Here is a 19,180-nt window from a genome sequence, read left to right as displayed (position 1 = left end):
CAGCTGAATGTTCGTCTGAGGAAACACATCCAGTTGAAGTTTCTGCTGGCGTCAGTGTTCCCCTGACTTCTGGGCCTGGTCGCAGCAGTAACCGCCGGTCGTTACACCCCTGGTTGTAAGTGAGCTGAGTGTGAATTGTGTCTCTGTAGCAGCTGAGTGTGTTGTGTCTGTTGCATCTGAGTTGAGTGTCTCTTATGTTTGTCCTAACAGCTGAGTATGTGTGTCTGTTGTACAGTTAGGTCCATATATATTTGGACAGAGACAACATTTTTCTAATTTTGGTTCTAGACATTACCACAATGAATTTTAAACAAAACAATTCAGATGCAGTTGAAGTTCAGACTTTCAACTTTCATTTGAGGGTATCCACATTAAAATTTAGTTGTGTTAAATTAATAACACAACTAAAAATGTAGTTTTTAAATGAAAACATAAATTAACTGTGGTTTATCTTTGAGAAGCTGAGATCAAATTCCCTAGTGACACCCATGCCTGATTACTGCCACACCAGTTCTCATTTAAGAAACCAATTAAACAGGACCTGCCTGACCAAGTGAAGTAGACAAAAAGATTCTCAACAGCTAGACATCAGGCCATAATCCAAAGAAATTCTGAAAATATGATAAATGAAGTAATTGAGATGTGTCAGTCTGGAGAAGGTTATAAAGCCATTTTTAAAGTTTTGGGACAAATGGCGAAAACATGGAACAGTGGTAAACCTTCCCAGGCATGGCCGGCTGACTAAAAATTATGCCAAGAACACAGTGAAGACTCATCCAAGAGGTCACAAAAGCCACCAGAATAACATCCAAAGAACTGCAGGCCTCACTTGTTTCAATTAAGGTCAGTGTTCATGACTCCACCATAAAAAGAGACTGGGCAAAAATGGCCTACATGGCAGAGTTCCAAGATGAAAACCACTGCTGAGCAATAAGAACACAAAGGCTCATCTCAGTGATTCAGAAATGCTTCAGGTACAGATTGCATTCAATATGGTGTTGCTTTTAATACATTTAGGAGGCCGCAATGGCACAGCAAATATAAAAAACGTAGAGTAGGACTGCCCCACATGAGATTGCCTTGGCGCGGTGGGGTGGCTCAAATGATTGATCAATTTTTTGCCAAATATCTCATTTTGAATACAGTTAGCTATTAATATTTGCATATGCACTTTATGTATTGTGTTCTGACCACAAGCAGCGCTGGCTTTTCTCCTTTTTTACTGTATAAAGGCTCATCTCAGTTTTGCCAGAAATCATCTTGATGATCACCAAGACTTTTTGGACAATACTCTGGACTGATGAGACAAAAGTTGAACTTTTTGGAAGGTGTATGTCCCATTAAATCTGGCGTAGAAGTAACACAGCATTTCAGAAAAGGAATATCATACCAACAGTAAAATATGGTGGTGGTAGTGTGACAGTCTGGGGCTGATTTGCTGCTTCAGGACCTGGAAGACCTGATGTGATAAATGGATCTATGAATTCTACTGTCTACCAAAAAATCCTGAAGGAGAATGTCCGGTCTGGCCATCTGTTCCTGACCTCAATTTGGAGCGCACTTGGGTTATGCAGCAGGACAATGATCCAAAACACACCAGCAAGTCGACCTCTGAATGGCTTACGAAAACAAAAATAAGACTTTGGCGTGACCTCATCAAAGTCCTGACGTTAATGTGATTGAGATACTGTGGCGTGACCTTAAAAAGGCGGTTCATGCTCGGAAAGCCTCCAATATGGCTATATTACAGCAATTCTGCAAACATGAGTGGTACAAAATTCCTCCAGTGTTGTAAAAGACTCATTGCCAGTTATCGCAAATGCTTGATTCCAGTTGTTGCTGCTAAGGGTGACCCATCCAGTTATTCGGTTTAGGGGGCAATCACTTTTTCACACAGTGCCCTGTAGGCTTGAATTTCTTTTTCCCTTAATAATAAAGACCTTCATTTAAAAATTGCATTTTGTGTTTACTTGTGTTATCTTTGTCTAATATTTAAATTTGTTTGGTGATCTGAAACATTTAAAGGGAACCTGTCAGCTGTTTTGGCCGCTATAAGATGCGGCCACAGCCTTTAAGGGCTTATCTACAGCATGCTATAATGCTGCAGATAAGCCCCCAATCCGACCTGCAAGATAAGAAAAATAAGTTATTATACTCACCCGGGGAGCGGTCCGGGTCGGGTGCCTCCCATCTTCTTGCGACGCCGCCCTCCTGCTTGCTTCATGGTCCCCAGAATCGCGCTCCTGCACAGATGTACTTCTCTGCCCTGTTGAGGTCAGAGCAAATGCTCATTATACTGTATTGAGCATTATATGGGGTACCTTACTCTGTATGTAGATATATATGTGGCCATTATTCTGTATGTTGCATTATATTAAAGGGAATCTGTCACCTATTTTTTCGACTATCAGATGCCAGCACTGCCATCAGGGGCTTATCTACAGCATTCTGTAATGCTGTAGATAAGCCCCCGATGTAAACTGAAAGAGAAGAAAAATGAATTATATTATACTCACCCAGCGGCGGTCCGGGTCCGGTCTTGGTCCGATTGGCGTCGCGGTCAGGTCCGGCGCCTCCCATCTACTAATGATGTCATCCTGTGCTTTGCTTCCCATTGTGGCTCCGGCGCAGGCGTAGTTTCTCTGCCCTGTTGAGGCAGAGCAGAGTACTGCAGTGCGCAGGCACCGGACCTCTCTGACCTTTCTTGAAACCTGCGCACTGCAGTACTTTGCTCTGCCCTCAACAGGGCAGATAAGTACGCCTGCGCAGGAGCGTGATGCCGGGGAGCGATGAAGCAACAGGATGGGAGTCGCCGGAGCCGGACGTGCGACACCCATCGGACCAGACTGCACCCGACCGCCCCCCTCCCGGTGAGTTTAATAAAACTTATTTTTCTTATCTTGGAGGTCGGATTATAGAATGCTGTAGATAATCCCTGAAAGGCTATGGCCGCATCTTCTAGTGGCCAAAACAGCTGACAGGTTCGCTTTGGGTGTGACAAACATTCAAAAGAATAGGAAATCAGGAGTAGGGCAAACACTTTTTAACACAACTGTAATTAAAAACAAATTATATACAATACAACACAAATTTATATCAGAAAGAATAATATTAATAAATACAGTTTGGCACATTGTAATGAAAACTGCTTCATTGTAAGAATACAGATAGGTAGTTCCTTTCATTCAGACCCATTGATCTCGGTTTTCATAAGGAATCAACAAACTTAAATGCCCATCCACACCATGTTCTGCAATGGAAAAATGTTCTAAACATAATAATGAAAGAGAGATTTGGTTACCTTTATGTACAGTGCGTATATGATTCATTATATGCATACATCCCTTGCTAGTTTTTATAGATTGTATGTGTTCTCTAAACCTGACAATTAAGCCGGAGTCACACTAGCGAGAAATATGGAAGAGTGCTATGCGAGAAAAAAAAATTGCATAGCACTCGGACCAATGTTAATCTATGGGGCAGCTCCCATCATCCTTTTTTTTCTCGCCCGTATTATACGTGCGGAGGAAATTGCAGCATGCTGTGATTTGCACCGTATAATGCCCGAGACTCGCCAGTTCAAGTCTATGGGTGCGAGAAATAAACGGATTACACACGGACCATATGTGTGACTTGTGAGGAATACGCACTGGTGTCCTTTAGAAAAGCCGGCAATTCAGTGTGCTATACTGTAAAATCACACTGACAGGTTAATAAAGAAATAAAGAATAGATAGAATACATGTATACAGATAGTATAGGTGTGTATATATATATATCCATATATATATATAATATATATATGTAATTGACACACACATATATATATTTCAGAGAGCTATATATAGTAGAATCGGTTAAAATTCAATTGCTGGCTTCAGTGAAATCATTACAGAATCAGATATGAAATGACACATGGTTTACATACAGTAAACCATTTCATTTCATTTAGATTAGTATGTGTATTTGACTAATAATTAGAGTGTATGTGTGCAAAATTTGGGACACGTAGTTGTTAATTTAACGGGTACATTTGTTGAAAAAAAATTGTGTGGGCTCCTGGGCAATTTTCTCCACCAGAGAGGGAAAGCCAGTGACTGAGGGCAGATATTAATAGCCTAGGGTGGGACCATGGTTATTGACCTCCCCGGCTACAAACATCTGCCCCCAGCCACCCCAGAAAAGGGGCATCTGTAATTACGCCTTTCCTGGCTCTTAGCCTCTCTATTCCCACTGCCTTTAGCGGTGACATGTGGGTTAATAAGGGGTTAATGATACCTTGCAATTGAAAGGTGACATTAAGCCGGGTTAATAATGGAGAGGTGTCAATAAGACACCTCTCCATTATTAATCCAATAGTATTAAAGGGTTAAAAAATACACACAGACATTAATTAGAAAATATTTTAATGAAATAATGACACACAGTTTTTGACCAAATTTATTACACAGCCAATCCAACTGAAGCCATCGTTCTCCTGTAATAAAAATTAAAATAAAAAAGCAACAATATCCATACCTCTCCACCGTTCAGTCATGTCCCCCGCTGCAATCCATTTGAAGGGGTTAAATAGTTTACAACCGGGAGCGGTGCTAATGCTACCGGCCCGGCTGTAAACCTATGAGAAATGAATGGAAACTTGTCTGTGCAGGCACCCCAGCTGACCGGAGATGAACTAATTAGCGTGGAAAAGTTTCAGAACATTTTCACCTCACCCCAGGTCAGGCGGTGACTCTGCGCAGCCTCCGTGACTCTTTTCTGGGGTGGCTGGGGGCAGATGTTTGTAGCCAGGGGAAGGGGGGGGAAATAACCATGGTCCCTCCCTAGGCTATTAATATCTGCCCTCAGTCACTGGCTTTCCCTCTCTGACAGAGAAAATTGCAAGGGAGCCCACACATTTTTTTTTCCAGGAATATACCCGCTAATTTAACAACTACGTGTCCCAAATTTTACACACATACACTAATCTAATTATTAGTCAAAGACATATATAAATCTAAATGAAATGAAATGGTTTACTGTATGTAAGCCATGTGTCATTTCATGTCGGGTTCTGTAATGATTTTACAGAAGCCGGCAATTGAATTATTGGCTATTATGCTATCTATGAAATATATATACAGTGCTGTGCAAATTAATTGGGACAAAGCATTTTTTTAAGTAAAATCGTAAGTTGGTTACCAGTCAGTGATTCAAACCAGTTTTAACTGCTTTGAACAGGCACTCACACCTGTTCAAAGCAGTTAAAACTGGTTGGAATCACTGACTGGTAACCAACTTTCGATTTTACTGAAAAAAATTCTTTGTCCCAATTAATTTGCACAGCACTGTACATATATATATATTCGCATACACATGTACAGTATATATACAGTATATATATATATATATATATATATATATATGTATTCTATGTGTATATATCTATTCTTTCTTTTCTATTTTAACCTGTCATTGGGATCCATTATATGTCCATTTTGCACGCCGGGGAGAAAATCTCGCCATACGGATGTCCCACGGATGCTTAGATGCAAGAAAATCGCATCCTCGCATTGCACACGGATGACATACGGATCACTGTTCATGAAACGATTCTCGTTCGTAAAAAACGGACCGATTTTTTTATAAAAACCCAAAACTCATCATTATCTCAGTAAATTAGAATACTTTATAACACCAGCTTGAAAAATGATTTTAAAATTTGAAATGTTGGCCTACTGAAATGTACAATAAATGCACTCAATACTTGGTCAGGCTACCTTTGCATCAATTACTGCATCAATGCGGCGTGGCATGGAGGCGATCAGCCTGTGGCACTGCTGAGGTGTTATGGAAGCCCAGGTTGCTTTGATAGCAGCCTTCAGCTCGTCTACATTGTTAGGTCTGGTGTCTTTCATCTGCATCTTGACAATACCCCATAGATTCTCTATGAGGTTAAGGTCATGCGAGTTTGCTGGCCAATCAAGCACAGTGATACTGTTGTTTTTAAACCAGGTTTTGGCACTTTTGGCAGTGTGGACAGGTGCCAAGTCCTGCTGGAGAATGAAATTTCCATCATCAAAAAGCTTGTAGTCAGGAGGAAGCATGAAGTGCTCTAAAATTTCCTGGTAGATGGCTGTACTGACTTTGGTCTTGATATAACACAGTGGACCTACACCAGCAGATGACATGGCTCCCCAAACCATCATTGATTGTTGAAACTTCACACTAGGCCTCAAGCAGCTTGGATTGTGTGCATCTCAACTCTTCCTCCACACTCTGGGACCTTGATTTCCAAATGAAAAGCAAAATATACTTTCATCTGAAAACAACACCTGGGACCACTAAGCAATAGTCCAGTGCTTTTTCTCCGTGGCCCAGATAAGATGCTTCCGGAGTTGTTTGTTGGTCATGAGTGGCTTGACACAAGGAATGCGACACTTGTAGCCCATGTCCTGGATTCGTCTGTGTTTGGTATCTCTTGAAGCAATGATTCCAGCAGCAGTCCACTCCTTGTGAATCTCCCCCAAATTTTTGAATGGCCTTTTCTTAACAATCCTTTCAAGGCTGCGGTTATCCAAGTTGCTTGTGCACCTTTTTCTACCACACATTTTACTTCCACTCAACTTTTCATTAATATGCTTGGATACAGTAGTCTGTGAACAGCCAGCTTCTTTAGCCATGACCTTTTGTGGATTATGACACACCCACCAGGGCCGTGGGGTGCTCGGAACCGGGTTGGACAGTTCTTTGGGGAAGTCACGGGGCTGTGACCCGAATCCGTGACCCTGGCGTTGCCGTAAAATAGGGAATATGTATATGGGATTTAACGTGACGCCACCTGTGGTGTTCGGCAACAGATGGCCGACGCTGCTAAAGGAGACCGCTGGGGCTGATGGTGACGCAGCTGGAATGGTTCTGCTCCCCACAGGTGGAGCGGGGCCCCAGGGCTACCGGTTCTGTTTATGTCAGGCTTCGTGTACCTTGTGGTGCAGGACTCAGGGTGTCAGTATCTAGTCCTAGAATGTGTTTTTTCTTGCCCTTAGACTTGCCCTTAGTTAACATGGATCTTGATGTTTCACAAGTCGGCCATCTTGCTTCCTGCCAAAGCTGTATATAAAGCCAGCACCTGTTCTGTTTCATTGCTTGAGTATTATGTTTTGGACTTTGTGCCTCTGCAGTCCCAAGCCTGGACTTACTATTCCTGTTGGTCCTCTCTTAACGGCGGAGTGCTCCGTCGACCTGCACGTCTGGATCCTTGCTTGCTGACCGAGTGATTGCTGAACGCTTGAATTCAGGAACCTCTGCCTGACTACATCTGCGGTGAAGTAAGAACTCCAGCCAGCTAGTGTGTTCCTCCGCTCTGCAAGAGTCTGTGTCTTGTGCCCGCATTGCTCAGTGACTTTGAATGCTGTGTCGCAGAGTATCAACTCTGCATTTACCATTTATCAGATTGATTGAACATTTATCTGGACTTATATGCTATATTGCATTCAGATCACTAATACAATATTGCTTGCGCAACCCATTGTGTCTGCAGTCTCTTTGACCTAGCCACTGGTGTCCAGTTGTCTCCACTAGTATCGTGACACAGGGCGCAAGAGATCATTGGAGCACACAAGGACTGTAGTTTTCTTTTCCTTTACTTGATTGTTGATAGTACAGACCGGGGCACTGGTAACAGATTGTGATGGAGAGCCAGGCAGCCTGGAAGCAATTTTGGATACACTTGGCCAGGTAGGTACGGAGCCCTTCCTTCTGCGCTGTCCTGCCTTTTTCCTTGCTGCCTAACAGCTCACCCTCCTGCTGCTAACTGTCTCTCTCTCTTTTTAAAAAACATTTCCCGCATGGCAGGCAGCTCAAGCCTATCACATGTGCCGCTCCTTTGTGTCGGCTCCGGGCTCTGGTATGCTGCTGTGCTGCCGGGTATTAGATCGGGCCAGGAGACCTGCAGTCCCTTGCCCTCCGGATTTAGCTGCCAGGACTTCAGTACCCGTGCAACCATGGATTCCGGAATCCGGTTACTAGCGCTCAGCTCTGGGCAAGTTTAATCACAGCTCCACTCCCCAGGTCCTGCTCGACTTCTCTCCTACTGACATCTGGTAAGGGGACCCCTCCTTGCTTCCAGGTGTGACATTCCTCCCTGTGAGGGAGGCAATGCCACTGTGGCAACCAGACTCCTGGGGTGCCACACCCTCCTTGTGGCGTGTGTCAATGACTGTCTTCTGGACACCTGTCAAGTCAGCAATCTTCCCCATGATTGTGGAGCCTACTGAAACAGACTAAGGGCCCTTTTTAAACATATAGGAAGCACTTGCAGGTGTTTTTTGTTAATTATTTTAAATTACTGAGATAATGACTTTTGGGTTTTCATTGGCTGTAAGCCAAAAGTGAGTAATAGCTTTCTGTAAATGTCATCTGTGAGACATTGGATTTAAAGGGTTTTTGACACTATCAACTTGAAAAGGCCATGTGTCACTGGGGAACACTGGGCACTGGGACTTGATTCTGAGGACCCACCTTTCATCTATAGAAAGCAAAAGCGTTATTATTAAAGGAGTTGTTTGAACCTGACTAACATTCATCAGGCATTGTATCTTACAGTATTGCCATAAGATACACAATGTTCGGATCCATCTCTACTTATCTCTTAGAGCGGTCATCGAGTGATTACTCATATGCTATTTTCATTCTTTTGGTAGTGTGTCCATTAGCTAATCTTCCTGCTTCTCTGAATATTCATGTTTAAGCACTAAGAAGCAGGAAGAGAAGTTATTCAGCATAAAACAAAGACAAGTATGTAAATCGCTTATGAGCAAACATTTGATGACTGATCAAACTGGCAAGCAGAACCAAATCCTAGCCGTGAGTATACTGCACATTGCTAGGATTTGGCTTGATACAGTGCCTGAAGATGATTAGCCCTGGCCTTCAAAACCCCTTTAATAATAATGCAAAATGACACATTGGCAAGAGATGTGCAGAGTAGGTCCATAAATGTTTACATCTGGCTGCCGCTGAGGCCATTACAGCTGATCAGTTGGGGTACTGTGTGTTGGGTCCCCACCAATCTGATTTTAATGACCTATCTCAGGGTTAGGTCACCAATGTCATTTTACCAAAGAGGACCATTAGTGTTTTCACCTACTATGATATCCCTTTTGTCGCTCCCTTTGAGTATAATGCCCCCCATACAATGTGATACCGTCACAGTGAAATCCCCCATAAATGTACAGTATGATGAGTTCAGAGTGACCCCAGCAAAGCTTGAGGCCAAATCAATAAAGTATCAGCCCCTCTATATTTCACTATGGTGGGCCACAACTCACATATACACCATTTGATGTCCCCATCAGCTAACTATAAACAGTTTGATGACATACATACCCTTATACACAGTATGATGTCACCGCAGCTCCTCTATATGCTGTAAGATGGCCTCACAGCCCACATCACGATATGATGCCCAATCAAAGATGGGACACATATAGCTTGGGAGGAATATATTCAGAATAAGGAAAAAGGGAAGAACCCCATAATTGGATCCCTCTCTAACAAGTCATTAAACTTAGTAGGGTGCCATCACTTGTACAGTATAGCAGAATAGAACAAGTAATATCTAGATTAGGGGATACTGGCATGAGGCCCCCACAGCTCCATGTACACAGTATGATTGTCCCCACAGCTCCCCTATATATGATGTCCACAGAGTTGGATGTCCTCCAGTTCCATATATACAGTCAATTGCCCCCACAAATCCCCTTTACACAGTATGCACAGTATGATGGTCCCACAGGTCACCTATATTCAGTATGCGGTATGGTGTCCCCATAGCCACTATGTATGCAGTATGATAGCCTCCACAGCTTTTCAATATACAATATAATGACGAAAACAGCTTCCTTTGAACAACATTTTAAACCCCACAACTCCTTATATACTGTATGAGGCCTTCACAGCTCCTCTAAATGCAATATAGGGTCCCCACAGTTCTCTTATATAAAATATGGGATCCCACAGCTTTATGCATACAGTTATGTGTCCCCACATCTCTGTTATATACAGTATAACTCCCACAGTTCCCTATATAGAGTATAATGCCCCCACAGCCACTGCTTCTCTCATACACAGACACATTAAAAAACAGGAAATACAGTCGCATGCTATCTTTTCTGCCTTCATACGCGTTGACACAGTGTGCAATCTGGCATACAGCATAAACCACTTTCTGTCTTTCAAATAAGCAGACCGTTCTCTGTAGTCTAACTTAATAATAATATTAATATTATTAATTATTTTCATATAGAGCTAACATATTCCACAGCGCTTTACAGTTTGCACACATTATCATCACTGTCCCTGACGGGGCTCACAATCTAAATTCCCTATCAGTATATGTCTTTGGAATGTGGGAGGAAACCGGAGTACCCAGAAGAAACCCACGCAAACACGGGGAGAACATACAAACTTCTTACAGATGTTGTCCTTGGTGGGATTCGAACCCAGGACTCCAGCGCTGCAAGGCTGCAGTGCTAACCACTGAGCCACCGTGCTGCCCCTTGTTTATTGGTGAACAGATATAGAACATGCGGTAAAACTATAAGAATACAAACAACATAGGTAAGTATTGGGCAAATAATCACACAGCAAACACTTACAATTAACCCCTTCCCAACCTTTGACGCCACCTAGGTGTCATGAAAGTTGGTGCCAATCCGGCCCATGATGTTTATGTGGCATCATGAATTTATAGCCCCCCTGCAGGTTGGGTGAAAGGTGTTGTGAGTTCATTTTCCCCTTCACTACTGAGGCCCGAGGAACTCCCTCTTCTGGGGAAGAAAGGTAGTGAGCCTGATTGTCAAACACCTGGGGCTGATGATGATGACTGGCTGAGTGGAGTTAATGACTGGATATAAGGCTGCCGACGCCCTTCTGGCCTGCGGGTGATTTCTCTGTGGACTTCTAGGAAACCAGTCTGATTCCTGCTCATCTAAAGCTAAGATTTCTGCTTTGCCTTTTTGCATTAGTGTTTTGTTTTCCTTGCTTTTTGGATTCTGCCATTCCCTGCTGGGGTTAGCTGAATCTCCTTTTGCCTGTTGCTCTGTCTTCAGAATATTCCTGAGTACTGACATAGTTTTTTTGAAGCCTAGCATCTTCAGGGCCTTTTTTACTGTCAGTTTGTTGGCTCTTATTTTCATAGGGTTTTTCACGGATTGCAGACAGCAGCCTTCCTGTCCTTTCCTATCTAAGCTAGCGTGGGCCCCATCTTTGCTCAGTCTATCTTTCTGTCTGTGTTTTGTTCTTTCTTCTTGCTTCACCGTCATTATATGTGGGGGGCTGCCTTTTACTTTGGGGTCTGCTCTGGGGCAGTTTAGATTTCCCTTTCTGTCTTTAGGCTATGTAGTCCTCCGGCTGTGATCGAGGGGCCTAGGGCATCGTAGGAGCCCCCCACGGCTACTGCTAGTTGTGTTGATAGGTTCAGGGGTCTGCAATCCGATAGCTGCCAACTTCTCTGGTTTTCTGGACTTAGCTAGCATTACTATTTTTGCCTCCTACGGTGACTCAATCATAACAGAAAGGGGTCACTGAAAGGTTACCCGACCCTCACACAGGACCCTTTGTACTTCACCCCAGGGGGAGTGGCTTAGCCCCCCCGTGGCTACAGTTAAAAGTGAAACAGCCAATCCGAGCGATTTCTAATATTTCACCAATGAAATTTGGTGAAATATTACAATCCAGCCATGGCCGATGCTGCAATAGCATTGGGCATGTGTTGTGAATTCTCCTACTTCTGGGTCAGGGCTCCCTCTGGTGGTTACTGTGGATAGTGGAGCTGGCCGGATTGACAGAAGTTTGCCACCTGACGATGATGATTGGAGATCGGGGGTTACTGATTGGAGTACTTAAGTCTGCAGGCTTCCTTCAATCCTTGCTGGTGATTAGTTTTCCTGTGCATTCTGAGGTCTGATGTCTCCTGCCCTGATCCTGCATTTTTCAGTTAAGTTGTTCATTTGCTAATCCTTTGCATCTGATCTGGTTCTGCCTCTTTCTGCTTGTTGTGAGGGTTCAGCATGCTCCCTGCTGGGGGCTGTGCTGGACCCCGCTCCATATGTTACAGCTTGTGTCAGTTTGTTCAGTCCCCTGTTATATTAGTCTCTTTTGCTTTGCCGCCAGTTCATACCAGAATGCTGATATAGTGGGGGCGAGGTCGTGAGACCTCAGTGTTTTTTGGTACATCAGTCGTGTTGGACTTTTTAGGGTTTTTGCGTGATTGCAGACAGTGTCTTTCCTTTCCTATCCTATCTAGTCAGTTCGGGCCCCATCATTTGCTCAGTCTTTTTTCTGCCTGCGTTTGTGTTTCATCTTGACTCACTGACAATATATGTTTGCGGGCTATCTATTTCTTTGGGGTTCTGCTCTGGGGCAGTTTAGATTTCACCTTTCTTGCTTTAGGCCTAGTTAGTTTTCTGGCTGTGTTGAGGCGTCTTGGGCATCGTAGGTACGCTCCACGGCTACTGTTAGTTGTGTTGTTAGGATTAGAGGTCTGCAATCTGCTAAGTTAGCAACCTTTCTGGTTTTCATGGTGGCCTAGCCTATTCCTGCCATCCTCCTCGGTGACCTGTTCATAACAGGCATGGCTGGAGACCTCGATCTGACCCCCCACGACTGACGGCGGCTATCTGCCACCGCCGTTAACATCTGCTCCCCTCCCCCTTCCCTCTGCTCCCCCACCTTCTGATCCCCCCCGGAACCTCCTATGTCCCTCTGGCTGTTCCGGTGTCCTGTTGTCCCAGATCACGGGCTCCACCATCTTGGAAAATGGCGGGTGCACGCGCAGTGCGCCCGCCGGAATTTGACAGCTGCAGATTAATTCATTCATTTTGATCACTGTGATAAACTCTCACAGTGATCAAAATAAAAAAAGTAAATAAACCCCCCCTTTATCACCCCCATAGGTAAGGAAAAATGATAAAATAAAGAAAATATTTTTATTTTTCCATTAGAGTTGGAATTAGGGTTAGGGTTGGAATTAGGGTTAGGATTAGGGTTAGGGTTGTAATTAGGGTTAGGGTTGGAATTAGGGTTAAGATTAGGGGTGGGTTGGGGTTGGCATTAGGGTTAGGCTTGTGGTTGTGGTTAGGGTTATGATTAGGGTTGGGATTAGGGTTAGGGGTGTGTTGGGGTTAGGGTTGGAGTTAGAATTGAGGTGTTTCCACTGTTTAGGCACATCACGGGTTTCCAAACGCGACATGGTGCCACCATTTATTCCAGCCAATTTTGCATTCAAAAAGTCAAACAGTGCTCCCTCCATTCCGAGCCCCGACGTGTGCCCAAACAGTGGTTTACCCCCACATATGAGGTATCAGCGTACTCAGGAAAAATTGCACAACAACTTTGGGGGTCTAATTTCACCTGTTACCCTTGGGAAAATAAAAAATTGATAGCTAAAAAAATTATTTTTGTGGAAAAAAATGAATTTTTATTTTCAAGGCTCTACGTTATAAACTTCTGTGAAGCACTTGGGGGTTCAAAGTGCTCACCACACATCTAGATAAGTTCCTTGGGGGGGTCTAGTTTCCAAAATGGGGTCACTTGTGGGGGGTTTCCATAGTTTCGGCACATCTGGGGCTCTCCAAATGCGACATGACACTAGCAGACCATTCCATCAAAGTCAGCATTCCAAAACTTCACCAATTCCCTTACGAGCACCTACGTGTGCCCATACAGTAGTTTTCTCCCACATATGGGGTATCAGCGGACTCAAGACAAATTGTACAACAACTTTTGGGGTCCAATTTCTCCTGTTACCCTTGGGAAAATAAAAATATGGGGACCAAAAGATCATGTTTGTGGAAAAAACTATGATTTTTTTATTTTCACGCCGGGTGTTATAAACTCCTGTGAAGCACTTGGGGGTTCAAGGCGCTCATCACACATCTAGATAAGTTCCTTTGGTGGTCTAGTTTCCAAAATGGGGTCACTTGTGGGGGGTTTCCACTGTTCAGGCACATCAGGGGCTCTGCAAACGTAACATGACGCCCGCAGACCATTCCGTCAAGTCACCATTTCAAAACGTCACTACTTCCCTTCCGAGCCCCGACGTGTGCCCAAAAGAGGTTCCCCCCCACATATGGGGTACCAGTGTACTCAGGACAAACTGCAAAACAACTTTTGGGTCCAATTTCTCCCGTTACCCTTGGGAAAATAAAAAATAGCGGACTAAAAAATCATTTTTGAGGAAAAAAAATTATTTTTTATTTTCATGGCTCTGCCTTTATAAACTTCTGTGAAGCACTTGGGGGTTCAAAGTGCTCAATACACATCTAGATAAGCTCCGTGGGGGGTCTAGTTTCCAAAATGGGGTCATTTGTGGGGGGGTTCTACTGTTTAGGCACATCAAGGACTCTGCAAGCGCAACATGACATCCGCAGAACATTCCATCAAAGTCTGCATTCCAAAATGGCGCTCCTTCCCTTCTGAGCTTTCCCATGCGCCCAAACAGTGCTTCCCTCCAACATATGGGGTATCGGTGTACTCAGGACAAATTGCGCAGCAACTTTTGTGGTCCAATTTCTCCTGCTAGCCTTGTGAAAATTAAAAATAGTGGGCTAAAAAAATCATTTTTGAAGAAAAATGATTTTTTATTTTCACTTTTCTGCGTTATAAATTTCTGTGAAGCACTTGGGGGTTCAAAGTGCTTACCACACATCTAGATAAGTTCCTCGGGGGGGTCTAGTTTCCAAAATGGGGTCACTTATGGGGGAGGTCCAATGTTTAGGCACACAGGAGCTCTCCAAATGCGACATGGTGTCCGCTAACGATTGGAGCTAATTTTCCATTCAAAAAGTCAAATGGCGCTCCTTCCCTTCCGAGCCCTGCCGTGTGCCCAAACAGTGGTTTATGACCACATATGAGGTATCGGTGTACTCAGGAGAAATTGCCCAACAAATTTTAGGATCCATTTTATCCTGTTTCCCATGTGAAAATGAAAAAACAGGCTAAAAGAAAATTTTTGTGAAAAAAGTACTTTTTTTTTTACGAATCAATTTGTGAAGCACCTGAGGGTTCAAAGTGCTCACTATGCATCTAGATAAGTTCACTGGAGGGTCTAGTTTCCAAAATGGGGTAACTTGTGGGGGAGCTCCAATGCTTAGGCACACAGGGACTCTCCAAACGCAACATGGCAACCGCTAAATATTCCAGCATATTTTCCATTCAAAAAGTCAAATGGCACTTCCTCCCTTCTTAGCTCTGCCGTGCGCCCAAACAGTGGTTTATGACCACATAAGAGGTATCAGTGAACTCAGGAGAAATTGCCCAACAAATTTTAGGATCCATTTTATCCTGTTACCCATGTGAAAATGAAAAAAATTGATGCTAAAAGAAAATTTTTGTTGGAAAAATTAAAATGTCCATTTTTTCCTTTCATGTTGCTTTAGTTCCTATGAAGCACCTGAAAGGTTAATAATCTTCTAGAATGTAGTTTTGAGTAGCTTGAGGGGTGCAGTTTTTAGAATGGATATTTGGGTATTTTCTGCCATATAGACCTCTGAATGTGATTTCAAATGTGTAGTGGTCCCTAAAAAAAAATGGTTTTGTAAATTTTGTTGTAAAAATGAGAAATCGCTGGTCAACTTTTAACCCTTATAGCTTCCTAACAAAAAGAAAATGTGTTTCCAAAATTGTGCTGGTGTAAAGTAGACATGTGGGAAATGTTATTTATTAACTATTTTGCATCACATAACTCTCTGGTTTAACAGGATAAAATTCAAAATTTGAAAATTGCGAAATTTTCAAAATTTTTGCCAAATTTCCATTTTTATTCACAAATAAACTCAAAAATTATCGACCTAAATTTACCACTAACATGAAGCCCAATATGTCACGAAAAACTATCTCAGAATCGCTAGGATGAGTTGAAGCATTCCTGAGTTATTACCTCATAAACTGACACTGGTCAGAATGGCAAAAAATCACCAGGTAATTAAGGACAAAATAGTCTGGGTCATGAAGGGGTTAACAGGTAAGTATACAGTGTGATGCAAACTTTAACATGAAAATACACAAATTTCTAATCATATCTCCTATGCACTGGCTGCTATATAGTTAATCACATCTCTGTACAATACTGCATTGCTAGAACAGAGATATTAATCTTACCAGATATGCTTTACCGGGATAGCAAACTCAAGTTGGAGCAGTTACAGGAGGACAAATAAACACGTGCATACACAGAAGAAAATGGAGTCATCTTCTTCCCAGTATAATTGCTTCAATCCCACAATGCAACACTCTGTTTGCTGTTAAAGACGCAGACTATAAATTCAGCCACCATTAGATGGTGCTATAACAACTAACCAGCACATAAATACAAACATATTGCCCTATATTCAGAGGGCAGAACACTATCCCTGCGTGAGCCTCTGGGAGTTTTTTCTTGAAACTTTATAAACAGCATACAAATCTAGCAACTAAACACTCATAGGCAGGAATGGAGTTGTTTCACCAAACATATTCCAACACCCCCACTCAACAACTACTTATCTTGTTAGTCCCATTGCGGTTCTGAAGTCCACAAACTTGGTTCTTGATAATGGCTTTGTCATACCATCAGCTATCATCTTGTCAGACTCGCAATAAACAAACTCGAGTACACCACGTTCCACTTAATCACGTAAGTGGTAATGTTTTACCTCAATGTGCTTTGTCCTTGCACTAATCTCACTGCTGGCAAGTTTAATGCATCCTTGGTTGTCCTCATAGATAACTGTTGGTTGAGAAAAGGGCTTGCCGAAATCATCCAAAAGCTGTTTTAACCAAATTATTTCTTGACTTGCATAAGCAGCAGACATATATTCTGCTTCTGTAGAAGATAATGCAACTGACACTTGTTTTCTGCTGGACCGAGAAATAGAATTTTCTCCTAACTTGAACAAGTAACCACTTGTTGATTTCCAATCACTTGAATCTCCAGTCCAATCTGCATCCACATAGCCTCTGAGAGTGAGAGCTCCTCATGCAGATATCTTAAGATTTAGCCTTTGAGTTTCTTTAAGATATTGAAGAAGTCTCTTAATTGGTTTCTTTAAGATAGTGAAGAAGTCTCTTAATTGCATTCCAGTCTCTTTGGCGTGGCTTGCTTACACGTTGGCAGAGAATTCCAACTGTGGCTGTGATATTCGGACGAGTTGTGGTTGCTATGTACAGAAGCGCCCCCACTGCTTGTCTGTAACTCTCATTGCTGGGTAGCATGATAATCTTCACCATACTTTTGCGAGTACCCTTTTATGACCAATCTTGCCTTAAACCGGTGAACTTTACCTTTTGAGTCATATTTGTTTTTGAAGACCCACTTACCTCCGATAGCTCTTTTTCCTTGTGATAGCTCAGTAAGTTCCCATGTCTGGAGTTGGTTAAGGGACTTCATCTCCTCATTAGCAGCAATTATCCACTTCTGCTTCTCGTAAGCAGGCAGTTTTTTCATCTCTTGCCATGACTGTGGCTCTGGTTCAGGAAGTGTTCCGACCATATAAGAAAAGCGTGTAGCTGGGATACCTTTGTTTGGCCTTTCTGATCTCCTGCCCAGAGGTTGACTTGGTTCTTCTGTGTCTTCCTTGGTGGCTTCAGAGCTTATCCATACTTCAATGTTTTCCTTTTCGGTGTCTGGGTTTGGTGATTGAGATTTTTGTTCTTGCTTCTTAGGTTGAATAACTGTTTTAACTTCATGGAATTTGGGCGATACAGAGTTTTCATCAATCACTACATCTCTGCTGATTGTTACTGTGTTGGTCTCTGGGTGCAGGATTCTGTATCCTGTTTGAGTGTCGCTATAGCCCACCAGGACCCCTTGCTTCATGTGTGATTCCCACTTGGAACGTTTTTCTTTGGGAACATACATAAATTTTTTGCTTCCAAATATCCTGAGGTGCTTCAGGTTAGACTTCTCGCTGTTCCATAGCTCATATGGAGTTTTATTTGTGGCTTTACCTGGCACTCTGTTTTGAAGATAGCAAGCTGTCCTGATGGCTTCTCCCCAATACATTGTAGGTAGATTCGCATCAAACAATATACTTCTTCCTTTTTCACAGAGAGCTCGGTTTTTTCTCTCTGCAATGCCATTTCGTTCTGGGTTGTATGGAATTGTAGTCTGGAACACGATTCCATCCGTTTTCAAAATGGTTTGCACTTTACCACTTGTATATTCGGTTCCATTATCTGCATGCAGTTCTTTTGGCATTCTTCCAAATTTGTTAAACACTGCAGCCAGATATTCTTCAAGTTTCTGTGGAACTTCATCCTTACTGTGAAGCAGGTAGGTGACTGTATATCTGGAGTAAACATCAATAAATGTGAGAAAATATATTTTCTTTCTAGGAGTTTGAACACTCATTGGACCGCATGCATCTGTATGTATCAGATCCAGAGGCTGTGCAGATCTAGTGGTGCTGACCCTTTGATGACTGTTCTGCTTATTAAGCTGACTCATTATTGTTTTACAAATTCTGCAGTCTGCTTTAAGGAGGCTGGGCTTTTTACAGACAAAACATTCACAAGTTTCTCTTAGATTGCTCTTATATTTAGGGAAATACTGTGTCTTTAATGTTTCTGCTCTGGATTCATTACTGCAGCTTACATGCTGCATTTTTCTCTTTAATTCATCCACAAGTTTGCCTTTAACATACTCAGCTTATCATCTGGCCGTGCATCTAGTGCAGACACGAGTGTGTCATAACTTTCTGGAAGACTACTTAATAGAAGTGCAGCAACATGAAAATCTTTAATTTCTTCTCCAATACCCCTGAGATGCTCCACAATCTCTAGGGTGTTTCTTATATAGTGCTGAATATTATGTCCATCACTTAGCTTAAACTAATACAGCTTTCTCATGAGATAAAGCTTATTGCTGAGATTTGATCTTTCATGACTTTCTGTAACTCATCCCACATCTCCTTTGCAGTTGCACACATGTATATATGCACAATCTGATTATCATCTACACTGAGGGAGATAGTGTTTTGTGCTTTCTGATCCTTCTCTAGCCAATCATCTGGTAATGGATAAGGCACTTGTTCTTGAGTATATTTCCACGTACCTTCTCTTATGAGCAGCATTTTCACCTTGAATTTCCAGGACTGGTAGTTCTGGTTACTGAGGTTTGGCACTGAGAACTTGACAGGATTGCTGCTGGTGGACATCTTCTC

At 42.7% G+C, this 19,180-nt stretch overlaps 1 protein-coding gene across 1 annotated transcript in view; it reads right to left on the bottom strand.

The window, feature by feature from the left end:
* The window catches only part of MYO1E (myosin IE), a 274,229-nt gene that overhangs the window by 239,219 nt on the left and 15,830 nt on the right, over positions 1-19,180 (bottom strand). Inside the window, exon 2 of the mRNA XM_073586955.1 lies at positions 2,160-2,266. Coding sequence (XP_073443056.1) covers positions 2,160-2,266 — 107 coding nt within the window. The remainder of the gene's footprint in view (positions 1-2,159; positions 2,267-19,180) is intronic.

This window comes from Dendrobates tinctorius, unplaced genomic scaffold, assembly GCF_039654945.1.
Source record: "Dendrobates tinctorius isolate UK_male_01 unplaced genomic scaffold, ASM3965494v1 ptg000097l, whole genome shotgun sequence".
Classification (NCBI taxonomy): Eukaryota; Metazoa; Chordata; class Amphibia; order Anura; family Dendrobatidae; genus Dendrobates; species Dendrobates tinctorius.
This window is presented reverse-complemented; position numbering and strand designations above follow the sequence as displayed.